At 45.6% G+C, this 14,145-nt stretch overlaps 1 protein-coding gene across 2 annotated transcripts in view; it reads left to right on the top strand.

Moving 5' to 3' along the window:
- The window catches only part of sh3bgrl2 (SH3 domain binding glutamate-rich protein like 2), a 60,373-nt gene extending 47,418 nt beyond the window's left edge, over positions 1–12,955 (top strand). For both annotated transcript variants that reach the window (XM_067983876.1, XM_067983877.1), the window contains exon 4: positions 12,175–12,955. In XM_067983876.1, the coding sequence (XP_067839977.1) occupies positions 12,175–12,189 (15 nt within the window). In that variant the 3' untranslated portion in view covers positions 12,190–12,955. The remainder of the gene's footprint in view (positions 1–12,174) is intronic.
- Positions 12,956–14,145: the final 1,190 nt, after the last annotated feature.

The raw sequence follows: 14,145 nt of genomic DNA, 5'->3' as shown, positions 1-14,145 counted from the left end.
ATGCTGTTTTGTTACATTGTGTCGGAGGTGTCGTCTTTCGGCTGAGACGTTAAACCAAGGCACCGTCTTCCCTCTCAGGTTGATGTAAAAGATGTCATGGCAGTATTTCGAAGAACAACAGGTGACCTGGCCAATATTTATCCCCCAACCAACATCAGTAAAACAGATTATCTGGTCATTATCACCTTGCTGTGCATAAATTGGCTGTTCCAAATGGTCACTACACTTCAAAAGTACTTCATTGTCTGTAAAGGGCTTGGGACGTCGTGACATCGTGGAAGGTCCTCTATAAATCCAAGTTCGTTCTTTCTTCCTTTACAGAGCTTCATAACAATGCACACCTGGTTAATATAATCCACAACTGTTGCAAACCCAATTTGACTTTTGGTGTACCAGACTGTCTCGAATTCAACCATGGGGCGTGGTGCAGAAGCAGTGAGCAAGGTCGCAAGTCAAATTTCATTAACTGTGCATGCTGCCAGCAAAACCCCATGCCACTGGTGAGGCTCGAGAAAGTCAGTGCTATTGTTTCATCATGTTAGTGGCTGGATTAAAGGCAAATGTAATTTTGCACAGAAGGAAATAGTCTGAAGAGTTCATCAGCTCTTGGCTCACTTAGGCAATATTTAAAACCCAACAGAAATGCCAGTTGCTGTTGCTTTAAGTAAGCATTCAGTTCAGTCCTATCCTGCTGGGCATACACGCCACCTGTTGACTGATTCATGAAATTGCATAAGAAGTGTGTGTCTATATTAAAACTGAACTATAAGAATTATTTGTGGTTGTTTACTAATTGTGACTCACTGGGGTGTGGGGATTGAGTCAATGTTCCCTGCTGATTTCAGAGTTTGATTTGACTAAAGAATGAGAAATTTGATCGGCTTCTGCTGTAAACTAATGTATTATTACTTCCATTTGTGAATTGGAGCTGTTCCCCATTAGCACTCAGTGACTAATCTTTCAAGAGCTGAAAGAATGTTGTGTGCACAATTATGAAATGGACCCTTTTTAAAAAAAAATGAGGTAGTAAATATTGTAGCAGAGGAGTTTTTTTAATTGGTTATATTTATCAGCATAAGTTCTTCTATTGGGTACAGAATCTAAAAGTGAGTTACTTGGTGACCAATGATGAGCACTAAATTTTACAGAAACATGAAACATCTTTTCTACGTAGAGTGAAGGTGTAACTAGTTTACACTCACTCGTTCTTTAGAATTAGAATCTTTAGAATTTTTTTTAGGTTCTTTCGAATCTTTAGATTCTAATGTAGCCGAGAGTTTTAGTCAAAATACTGTACAAAATTTGGGTTGTGAACCCTTCTAGTTTTAAAGGAGTGTTTTCAAGATTTTACAGTTTGGTACTGTTGGGTTTGAACTCTGGTAGGATACAGCAATATAAAGTGTATTTTCAGTGGTACTGCATGACAAAAGGCCTCACAGGTTGAGTGAAAGCCAGTGTTGCCTTATTGAGCACGCCTGCCAAGATGTGACCAACCATTTTTGCAGGTCCTCACAGTGGCCATGGGGACCTGTCTTCTCTGACGGCCAATTGATAGGCAAATGCAGAGTTGTTCCACCTGCTTCAAGGACACCTGAAGTTACCATGCAGGATAGGGCTGGCATGTGGAGAGACAGTAATGGCCAGCTGTGGCCTGAAACCTGCCTGCCATTCCTAATGGGCCAATTGACCTCGTTGGGGCGGTAACTTTGAGTGGTACAGAAAGCAGTCTTTCTTGCAACCAACTCGTGCAGCATCACTTCAAGTTCAGCAGCCATCAATTAGCGGTTTGAGTGTTCGGATGTTCTGTTACTTGCTTGCAGACCGATGCTTGCAGACCGATGCCTGCACTGACTTCCCTTTCCCTCGCTCCTCTTATTCGTTTGCTCCTTCAGCCTTGGCAAAGGCAGCCAATGGGTTAAGATGCCTTTTGAGGCTCACCAAAGACTTTATAAATTATTGCCCCTCTATTGTGACACTCATCTCTAATTGTACATTTCTCTCTAACTTTCACTTACCTACAATATTCCTCTCCCATCACTATAGTGCTCTTTAGATTTGTCTAAATGTAGAGTTGATCTAGGAAAATTTGAGTGTAAACAGCTTGTGTAAACTTCCATTTCAGTCTGTCTGCCATTCCAGTGGTAATTACAGCAAAGTCGGGGGTGGGGGAGGAATATAGCCTAGATTTTGTTGGCACTGTTGTAATATCATGGACCTGCAGCTTAAATTAGAGTCTAGGGGCATGATTTTTACCTGGACTCGGGAAGAGAGCGGGTGGGTAGATTGTCATATGGGAAAACCGGAAGTGAAGTGAGTGCATGGAATGTGCGATCGCAACTCAATTGAAGGCAATTAAATTTGCTTCCGGGTTTGGCGTCTCCAAGCTGCGCAGCGGGCGTACTGCGCACCCACATGACACCATCTGAAATCCACTATTTAAAGGGCCAATGCAAAGATGGATTTTGGAGGAGAAAGGAGGAAATAAAGGTATGAAGTTCAAGAGAGAAAAGGCAGCACCCAGGTTTTCGGATGAAGTGCTTCTGGGTGCAGTGAGAACCAGGAGGGAGGTAATTTACTCAAGTGATGGGAGGAAGAAACCTGGTTCTGGCTGGAGGTGGCAAAAGAGCTAAGCAGCAGGAACATTTGCCCAGGTCTTGGCTGTAGCGCAGGAAGCTGTTTAATGACCTAACCACGTCAGGAAAAGTGAGTAGAGTTGCTAATTCACCGACATCCTTTACAACACACCCCTCTCACTCTGTCTTGCCAAGCCTACTCCATCACATCATTCCTCAAACCCACTTAAGTTTAGGCAACAACTATCCTTCACTTTCTATGCACTTACTCACCTCCCCATTTATGCACCCACCACAGCCATTCATCCCAATCCTTAAGCAATGTGATGGATCTATCTGATGGTCACCCTCTGATGTATCTGTATGATAGTCAGCCTCATCCAATGCACTGCATCCATCAGGTGAATACGGTGCCTTCAGTCACTCACAGGTCTGTTCTTTTACCCCCCTGAAGTAGAAGAGAGCACAAAACGCAAGAGAGAGGATGAAGACTGGAGGTGGCCCTCCGCAAATAGTCCAGCTGACAGATGCAGAGGAGGAGGCAATGGAGATAAGTGGGATATCTCTATTGCTATTGCTTGGAGATAGAGAGGCTGGGACCTTGCAGACACCTGGTAACAGAACTTAAACCTTTTTCACACACACTACCTTATTTCATCAACGACTGATCTATGAGCAACCTGAGTGTGGTGATTGGCAAGATTGTTACTTTGCCATGACTAATTCATATCGCTTTCTGTTGTCTTCCAGGACCTTCATGTCTAGAAGAAGAATGTGCAAACATCATGACATCAACCCACCTGGTTCACTAAGGTCCTTTAGGGAAGGAAACCTGCTGTCCTTACCTGGTCTGGCCTATATGTGACTCCAGGCCAACAGCAATGTGGTTGATTCTTAATCGCCCTCTGAAATGGCCTAGCAAGCCACTCAGTTGTACAAAATCGCTACAGAAAGTCACAATAAGAATAAAACCGGATGGACCACCCGGCATCGGACCATTAGGCACCGGACATGACAAAGGCAAACCAAGCCCAGTTGACCTTGCAAAGTCCTCCTCACTAACTTCTGAGGACTTGTACCAAAATTGGGAGAGTTGTCCCACAGATTAGTCAAGCAACAACCTGACATAGCCATAACTCACAGAAGCATACCTTTCAGCCAACATCCCAGACTCTTCCATCACCATCCCTGGGTATGTCCTGTCCCACCGGCAGAACAGACCCACCAGAGGTGGTGGTTCAGTGATATACAGTCAGGGGGGAATGGCCCTGGGAGTCCACAACATTGACTCCAGACCCCGTGAAATCTCATGGCATCAGGTCAAACATTGGAAGGAAACCTCCTGCTGATTACCACCTACCGCCCTCCCTCAGCTGATGAATCAGTCCTCTTCCATGTTGAGCACCACTTGGAGGAAGCACTGAGGGTAGCAAGGGCACAGAATGTACTCTGGGTGTGAGACTTCAATGTCCATCACCAAGAGTGGCTCGGTAGCACCACTACTGACCGAGCTGGTCGAGTCCTGAAGGACATAGCCGCCAGACTGGGCCTGTCGCAGGTGGTGAGCGAACCAACACGAGGGAAAAACCTGCTTGACCTCGTCCTCCCCAATCTACCTGTCGCAGATGCATCTGTCCATGACAGTAAGCACTGCCCTCATGGAGACAAAGTCCCATCTTTGCACTGAGGACACTATCCAATGTGTTGTTTGGCACTATCACCGTGCTAAATGGGATAGATTCAGAACAGATCTAGCAGCTCAAAACTGGGCATCCATGAGTCGCTGTGGGCCATCAGCAGCAGCAGAATTGTATTCCAGTACAATCTGTAGCCTCATGGCTGGCATATTCCTCACTCTATCATTACCAACAAGCCAGAGGATCAACCCTGGTTCAATGAGGAGTGCAGAAGAGCATGCCAGGAGCAGCACCAGGTGTACCTAAAAAAAAAAATGAGGTGCCAACCTGGTGAAGCTACAACACAGGACTACATTCATGCTAAACAGCTGAAGCAACATGCTATAGACAAAGCTAAGCGATTCCACAACCAACAGATCAGATCAAAGCTCTGCAGTCCTGCCACATGCAGTCATGAATGGTGGTGGACAACTAAACAGCTAATGGGAGGAGGAGGCTCTGTAAGCATCCCCATCCTCAATGATGGCGGAGTCCAGCATGTGAGTGCAAAAGACAAGGCTGAAACGTTTGCAACCACCTTCAGCTAGAAGTGCCAAGTGGATGATCCATCTCAGCCTCCTCCCGATATCCCCACCATCACAGAAGCCAGTCTTCAGCCAATTTGATTCACTCCACTTGATATCAAGAAACGGCTGAGTGCACTGGATACAGCAAAGGCTATGCGCCCCGAAAACATCCCGGCTGTAGTGCTGAAGACTTGTGCTCTAGAACTAGCCGTGCCTCTAGCCAAATGTTCCAGTACAGCTACAACACTGGCACCTACCCGACAATGTGGAAAATTGCCCAGGTATGTCCTGTCTACAAAAGCAGGACAAATCCAATCTGGCCAATTACCACCCCATCAGTCTACTCTCAATCATCAGTAAAGTGATAGAAGGTGTCATTGACAGTGCTATCAAGCGGCACTTGCTCACCAATAACCAGCTCACCGATACTCAGTTTGGGTTCTGCCTGGACCACTCGGCTCCAGACCTCATTACAGCCTTGGTCCAAACATGGACAAAAGAGCTGAATTCCAGAGGTGAGGTGAGAGTGACTGCCCTTGACATCAAGGCAGCATTTGACCAAGTGTAGCACCAAGCAGCCCTTGTAAAATTGAAGTCAATGAGAATCAGGGGGAAAACTCTCCAGTGGCTGGAGTCATACCTAGCACAAAGGAAGATGGTAGTGGTTGTTGGAGGCCAATCATCTCAGCCCCAGGACCTTGCTGCAGGAATTCCTCAGGGCAGTGTCCTAGGCCCATCCATCTTCAGCTGCTTCATCAATGACCTTCCCTCCATCATAAGGTCAGAAATGGGGATGTTCGCTGATGATTGCACAGTGTTCAGTTCCATTCACAACCCCTCAGATAATGAAGCAGTCCGTACCCGCTTGCAGCTTTGGACTGATGTCTGGCGCGAATGTTACTTGCCACTTAAGTGCCAGGCAATGACCTTCTCCAACAAGAGAGAGTCTCACCACCTCCCCTTGACATTCAACGGCATTACCGTTGCTGAATCCCCCACCATCAACATCCTGGGGGTCACCATTGACCAGAAACTTAACTGGACCAGCCACACAAATACTGTGGCTACAAGAGCAGGTCAGAGGCTGGGTATTCTGCGGCGAGTGACTCACCTCCTGACTCCCTAAAGCCTTTCCACCATCTACAAGTCAGGAGTGTGATGGAATTACTGTCCACTTGCCTGGATGAGTGCAGCTCCAACAACACTCAAGAAGCTTGACACCATCCAGGACAAAGCAGCCCGCTTGATTGGCACCCCATTCACCACCCTAAACATTCACTCCCTTCACCACCTCCGCACTGTGGCTGCAGTGTGTACCACCCACAGGATGCACTGCAGCAACTTGCCAAGGCTTCGTCAACCGCACCTCTCAAACCCACGACCTCTATCACTTAGATGGGTAAGGGCAGCAGGCACGTGGGAACAACACCACCTTCACGTTCCCCTCCAAGTCACACACCATCCCGACTTGGAAATATTTCGCTGTTCCTTCATCGTCTCTGGGTCAAAATCCTGGAACTCCCTTCCTAACAGCACTGTGGGAGAACCTTCACCACACGGACTGCAGCGATTCAAGAAGGCGGCTCACCACCACCTTCTCAAGGGCAATTAGGAATGGGCAATAAATGCTGGCCTTGCCAACGATGCCCACATCCCATGAACGAATAATAAAAAAAAATTCCTCAGAGGACCTCATTCCTTATGAGGGCGTACCGTCGCAGGACATACAGCCATGCACCAGTGCAGATACTGGCACTTCGGTTGGTCATGGTAGATAGTTAGTTGGGTTGTCACCTGGTGATTCACAAGTGAGCACGAGCAGACACTGGTTGCAGGGGCAGTTGTGGAGAGTCCGGGGTGGGCGCACTCCTCTCCAAACTCTGCTCAGCTGGACACAGATGCTGAACCCTGGGGGCCATCGTTGAGAAGGAGAATGATTGAGGTACAGCTGCACCTTTGTGAGATGTTGGAAAATGTGCCACACACACTCTCCACAACAGCGGAGAGGATAAAGGAGTCCAATTCCAACACTAGTGGATTGGTGTTTCAGGTAATTCCGAGAATGTCTGCCATGGAGAGAGTGGTTGCCTCCATGGAGCTTCAAGCACGGCTCTCAAATGACTCTATGGAGGCTATGACCATGGCCATGCAGGAGATGTCTGCCGCCTTAAACAGGATGTCAGATACCTTATCGGTGGCCTTGCAGATGTGCACCAGGCTGCTCTCCAGCAGAGTGATAGGAGTGAAGTGGCGCTGGCATGGGAGAGGGGTGATGGCGAAAGGGGACATGGAAGTGGGAACTCCAGTAAGCGATCCCATGTCTCACCCATTGCACCCCCCCCCACCCCAACCAGTACCCGCAATGTTGCCTCCTCTCCGATGGCCGAGTCTACCCCTGCACAGATGCAGGTGAAGCAGTCTTTGGCGGGGCCCTCCGAAGCTCCAAAACCCAGAGGTTGTAGGTCAAAAGCATCTCAGCGGTCAGGGCAAGTACCTGAGCAGCCTGTCACTACCTCTGCTGAAGCCACAGGGGATGCACCAGGCAGAAACTGTTGTATTTAACAAAGGGTATGCACAAGGATGTTCGAAGACATGTTATGTTAAGTTTCCTTTTTTTATATATTGGCACATTAAATGTATTGATTAGCACCACTTCCACACCTTGGCTATTATTGCGCCCTGAGTGTTAAGTCGTCCTTTTGTTTGCTTAATATTAAATGCCAATGCATGACGATACCCGTTGGGCGGATATGCAATGGATGAAAGAATGTTTTGTGCAAAGGGGTGGGGAGGTGGGGGGGTGGTTGTTCCAGGCGCCCTGAGTGTATCAATATCTCTTGCCACTTTTATTAAAAGAACCTGAGAGACGAGGGTATCCTGGGCAGCAGTGTGCGCAGCTAGTCAGGCGATGGGTGCCTCACCTTCATTTTCCTCCTCCTCCTCGTCCTCCTCTTCAAGTTGTCGTCATCCTTGTGATGATTGACGAGCGCCTTCATCCTTCTCCACCTCTAATCCACGCTGCTGTGCTATGTTGTGTAGGACACAGCAGATCATGATTATTCCAGAGACCCTCGCTGGCGAGTGCTGAAGGACGCCTCCAGACCTATCCAGACACCTGAAGTGCTTGCTCAGTGACACACCTGGTGGTCATGTGGCTCTGGTTGTATTGCTCTTGTGCCTCCTTGGTGGGGTTCCTCACAGGTGTCATGAGCTATCTTTGCAAGGGATATCCCTTGTCTCCAACAAGCCAGCCCTTAAGTCTGTCCCCTGTTTGGAAGAGGTCTTGAATGAACGCATCATGACAGCTACCAGGGAATCTGGCGCACACCTGCAGAAATCTCCTCCTGTGGTCACACACCAGCCGTGAATTGATGGAGTGATAGCCCTTTCGGTTTATGAAGACTTCTGGCTCATGTGGTGGTCCTCTGATTGCCATGTGTGTGAAATCGATTGCGCCCTGCACCCATGGGAAGCCAGGCCGAGAGGAAAAACCCACTGCCCGCTCATTCTGGCTGTTGTCATTGCAGGGGAAGTTCACGTAATCGGATGCCATGGCAAACAACCCATCTGTCACCTGCCTTATACAATTACGTGCAGAGGACTGACACACCCTGGAGTTGTAACTGGTGGCACCCTGCAAGGATCCAGAGGCAAAGAAATAGAGGGCAGTGGTTACTTTTACTGTGACGGGCAATGCATAGCCACCAGGCCCAGCTGGGAGCAGCTCCTCCTGAAGGAGGCTGCAGATGTCTGTGACCACCTGCCAACTCAATCTCAGCCTGCATAGGCACTGGTCCTCAGAGAGGTCCAGGAAGCTCAGCCTCTGCCTGTAGACACTCTCACGTGGGTAGTGCCTCCTGCAACCTTAGCCCCTCTGTTGCTCCCCTCTCTGCAGTTTTCCAGATCCTTGTTGTGCACCTCTCTCTTGTGCACCTGCAGATCCCAACACAGCACAATGTGGATGGTCATTTTCCTCCTCCGAAGTCCTCTGGAATACATCCATTGCGCCCCTCATCCTGATCGTGTCAGTTTGAGAGGTGCCATAGTTTTGCTGAAGATGTCTCAACAAAGAACTCTGTCTCAATACAAAAACTCTCAGCCAAAGGTTTGCCTGAGAGAACTGATTGACCAGCTGCAATACCTGAGCTTTTATTGAGATGTGTCAATCGCAGGTTCAAAAGCCCAAATCAACATCAGCTGAATCTCGCCTCCGTTTCACTATTGAGATTCAGAAGCCCCGGGAAACACATGCAGGGGACGTTAAGTTTGTTTCTATTTAAGAATCAATTAAAAAAAATACTTACCTCAACAATCTTAATTGATACGCTATGTACCCGCCCACCAGCAGTAATTGGGGACACAACTTCCGGGTTTCTGCTCCGTGTGTATTTTCAAATGCGCCTGCGTTAAACCCGAAAGTGGGCCCGTTGGAGCCAGGTTGTGATCGCGCTACAAAAATCAAGGATTTTCACGACCCACCCACCCATTCTTTGGGGTTATCCCCCCCTGGATCAAATAAATGCATTGAGAGAGCCTCTTTATAGGCTATATTGTTCTTTTGAATGAGTCTGTGTCCCAGTCTGTACAGGTCTGTTCAGTTCTTCAGTGAATATGGGTACACAGATAAGCTACAAATGTGTCTTAATTTGGTGCAGAAATGCAGACCTCAAATGATTAATGACAAACATCACATTTGATGGGGAATTTAGATTGTAACACTCCTGCAAAATGCACTAAAATGTAAATAAAAATATATCTTTATTAAACTAAAAAGTAAACTTATTCAAAACATCTCAACTGACCGGAAATGTCCCTTTTGTTAATTTGACAAATTGATGGTCTCTCCATGCCCCTGGAATTGGAATAATATGTGCTGCATTTCCTGTATATTTTGCAGATATCTGTAGGGAGAATGTGAGTGAAGTGCCTATCTGGAAAACTGTGAAAGAAAGTGAAAGTCGATGATGCTTGTTGGACATCTAAGGGTTGATTTTAATCCCCCGTGCCTCCGATGGGAATGGGGAATGGAGGGTGGGTTAAAATATCGGCAGCGTGGTACTCACCTTGTGCACGCTGCACTTGCATCCCACACCATTTTCACTGGTGTGCTTTGGACATCATCAGAGGCCTTTGCCCCAGATAGGTGAGGGCCTCGTGGAAATGCAAAAGTTGGGGTCTGATGATGTCACGCAGACCACAACGAGATTTTAACGTGTGGCCCACCTTGCCAGGGAAACCTGGTACTGTACTGTGCAGGAGCAGGCCCAAAAAAGGGCCGAGAAGATAAATTAATTTTTTTTTAAGGTTTTCTTGTGGGCCAGGAGGAGCAGGAGTGCTTCTTTGGGCCCCATAAGGAAACTCTGCCCTTCCCAGAAAGCAATCGTGCCTGGCCACTTACCTGACTGCCGGGAATCGTTCCTGCGGGTCACCGGCTGTAAACTCCTGCTGTGCTTGCCACTCTCCCACCCGCCAGCCTCCACATCATTCCTGCCAGGGTTGGATAGGGAGATGCGCCTGGAGTATTGTAATAAGATGTAGGAGTTAAAAAGGCTCGGACCTCACGGCGATGAGTTGGGGATAGCCTGCTGCTGACCTCTCACCCCAAGTTAAAATCAGCTCTCTAGTATTGTTTAGAAATATAGGAGTAGGCCATTCAGCCCCTCGTGCCTGCTCCGCCATTTGATAAGATCATGGCTGATCTGTGATCTAACTCCATATACCTGCCTTTGGCCCATATCCCTTAATACCTTTGGTTGCCAAAAAGCTATCTATCTCAGATTAAAATTTAGCAATTGAGCTAGTATCAATTGCCGTTTGCGGAAAAGAGTTCCAAACTTCTACCACCCTTTGTGTGTAGAAATGTTTTCTAATCTCGCTCCTGAAAGGTCTGGCTCTAATTTTTAGACTGTGCCCCCTACTCCTAGAAACCCCAACCAGCGGAAATAGTTTCTCTCTATCCACCCTATCTGTTCCTCTTAATATCTTATAAACTTCGATCAGATCAGATCAGATCACCCCTTAACCTTCGAAACTCCAGAGAATACAACCCCAATTTGTGTAATCTCTCCTGGTAACTTAACCCTTGAAGTCCGGGTATCATTCTAGTAATATATATAGACCATGTCACAACCATTTTTATTTTACTAGTAAAATAGTTTCAAAGGAACCATTCTGTGTGACTTGCAGCTAAAATGGGCCTTTTCTTTGAAGAAAAACTTGAGGAACACTATGGCTGTTTTTTTTTGCAGTGGCTAATTTGGGGAGGAAAATTAGGCTTTGCTACCGGCATGCCTAGGCCTCATTAAAATTGATTATAAACAAGCTCATGCCGAATCTTGCAACTCCAGGCAAGGCTCTGCAGCACCTCGCCCATGTATAATTGGTACATGTGTATACGTGACGTGGCCTGCTTAAGCAAGCTCTTAAAGAGGTGGCAGTGATCTCTTTTCAGACCCAGGAACGCACATGGAACACAAACTCAGTGTAATACTTAAACTGTTCTTGTCCGTGAATAAAGGTCGTGAGACTGTTGGTACCAAAGTAAAATAGCTTTATTAAGAAGTTAGACCAAGTAGCAAAGGTGTTTAAAATACAATAGTACAATTAAGTATGCTGATTGAAATGATACAATCTGGCTTATTGTTCATGAAACCACAGACCCCAGAGTGCACCACTGAAGGCCTAATTAATGGGCATCCAGCCTCACCCCAAGTTCTGGTTAGTTACCAAAAAGCTCCTCACTTATATGTTTTAAACACGAAAGCTCTATGTCTCAGCTTCCCATCAATCACCCTCCCTGTCTGGAAAGGGGCTATCAATCTTACTCTCTTTACTCCTAGCATTAATTCCCGCAGCCCTGTACTAACTCCTTTTTGCATTCCTCCAATGGAACCGCCAGCTCCCTTTCCACAAGCAAGGCTATTAGGATGGCCCAGGTAGTTGCTAACCAAAAGTGCTTTCTCTCTCATAAGGTCGTAAGAAGCTTGTTCTGATACAGACAGAAAGCACTTTGTTCACAGCTGACTAACATGTATTTTACTTTAACATACGATTTATAATAATGTAGCTTAGGTTTATAATATAGAAAGCTTTTCTTACACTCAGGAATAGTTCTTCAACAAATTACCCACTCTTGTGACCCATAAATTGGCACATGTAATGTAACAGATGAAACTTGTCACCATTATGTAGTTTTGTACAAGAGGAGATGAAATGCAAATAAAAGAAGCTGTGCTATCAGGTGATGTCTTGTGCAAGGCTTTGTCCTGTGAAAACTGTGGTAGATGATTGGGATATTGAATTAGAGAGTGGATAATGGAGGTTCCACTGTACTTATCTTTTAACATTATTTGCTGAAGAAAAACTGTCCTTAATCTTTTGTTCTGTTTTTTTTCACAGGACTCTGAACCATAGTTCCTTGAAGGCCCATCTGTAACCAAAATCATTTGCCTCGTGTGGAGCTGGCTCTAAGCTTGGCTGTTCATTATCGAAACACTTCACAGATTCAGCACAATAAAAGCCTCTGTTATGTCGCCAAACATTGCTTTATATCCTGGTTTACCACAATAGAACTTTTTTGCTGTGGTGGTATTAAAAGGAAAGTCGCGTTGGTCATGTCAACTAGACTTGGAACAGTCAAGTTCTTTGATAACTGGGATGGATCTTGTTTGCCGCTTGCCATCTTGCCTTAGTTCACTTGAGCGATGTTTTGCCTGTCTGCTGCCTTCGCCGACATTGGAAATGCTACACTAATCATTAAGGAAACATTCCCCAGGTTAATGTCAATATTGTAATGCTGTGATACAAGGAATATCTCCTAAATATGCCCTTTATATACTGTGGGTGGGGAGTAACCGAGGTAGATAGGAAGGAGTTGCTAGGACGTAACCCGATTGAAAGGGTGCGATGAGATAAAAATCACAAGAGCCGGCCACTCCTTTCTACCTTTTTTTAAATTTTTATTTTTGTAGGCTGAGAAGTTTCAGTAATTGGCCTGTATTATTTCCATCTCTACGTTGTAGAAAACATGCTGAGTTCATTGCTGGAGCGATGCCAATAAATGCCTGTTGCAAGTATTGTGACATAAGCAAAGGCGTGATACTAAATCATATGAATTTTATTTTTAACTGAGATATTGATTTGCCAACCATTTTCTATTCTTGTACTTATTATCTTTCAAAGGTCCATACCATTTCCTATTAATTGTGCTAGCCAGAATTTTCTTGATGGCAGGTCGTAGATGTTTACTGCAGATAGGATGTAGGTACATCTAGAGATGTAGCTATTTCCACTGGTGGCAGTGAACACTTAAGCTTAAATATTTAGAGTTTTTTCTGGCAGTATTCATGCATGTTAAGATCTGAAATCATGAATACTGTGAACATAAAGGGGACATTTAGCTAAGTGATGGTGTGGAACAGAATTTTTTAAACCTCATTGCTAAACACTCTACCCTCCTAGAAACACTTCACGAAAACGTATGGCTGCATTCCTAGACCATTCAAAACCACTCCGGGCATTATTAGGGGAGAAAGAAGCTGAAAAACAGCACAATGGCTATGTTTACAATGAACAAAATAAAGAGTGGGCTATAATTATTCCATCCACTCACAATATCCATAGTCTGACCACATAAGCAATAATACCACCTGTCCGATCATCAAGTGCAAAATGTGTTTATCTCATGGAGACCACGTAAAGACTTCCCAGTGCAAAACAGGGTAGTAAAATGGAAAATCTATGCCTTACATTAGTTATCTTGTCAACGCACAACTCCTATATTTGTTTGCAAATTGTAGCAGTTTCGTGTGCTACAGGTGTGCAGTTACATTTTTTCACACTGGCCTAGGAAAGAATTGCCCAGAGGATAACATTCCATATGGCAGCATAAACACCGTGGGATTATATATATCCCTAACCATTTAAACAGGTCTTTCATGCAAAAAGATGCTTCACAAAAGTTTTTGTTTGTTTACAAGCTCTTGATGTAATGTATTCAATCTCACTGTAGCCTATCATTGCCTTAACTTGGGTTGAAACTTATTCCACAGTAAGAAAGTCTCCACTGCAAACTGCAGCTGAAATTTTTTTCAACTTATTTGCAAAATCCTTTGACCTATTAGCCCTGAATTTCCGTAGGGGTTTTCCCGATGTCCTGCCTTAACTTTGGCGAGAGTGGGGTAAATAGCTGAAAAACAGGGGTTCTGCAGATTTCTTGCCAAAGTTATGGTGGGAGGCTGATTGAACCTTTGCAGAATTTCAGGGCCATTGTCTGCACTGTGACCCAATGCAATGTTGACTGCTGTATCAAATCTTTCGGTATGTGAAAACTATGATTTTGTTTTCCAGTACCAAATGCAACGATAATTT

This window comes from Heptranchias perlo, chromosome 5 (assembly GCF_035084215.1).
Source record: "Heptranchias perlo isolate sHepPer1 chromosome 5, sHepPer1.hap1, whole genome shotgun sequence".
Taxonomy (NCBI): domain Eukaryota; kingdom Metazoa; phylum Chordata; class Chondrichthyes; order Hexanchiformes; family Hexanchidae; genus Heptranchias; species Heptranchias perlo.
This window is presented reverse-complemented; position numbering and strand designations above follow the sequence as displayed.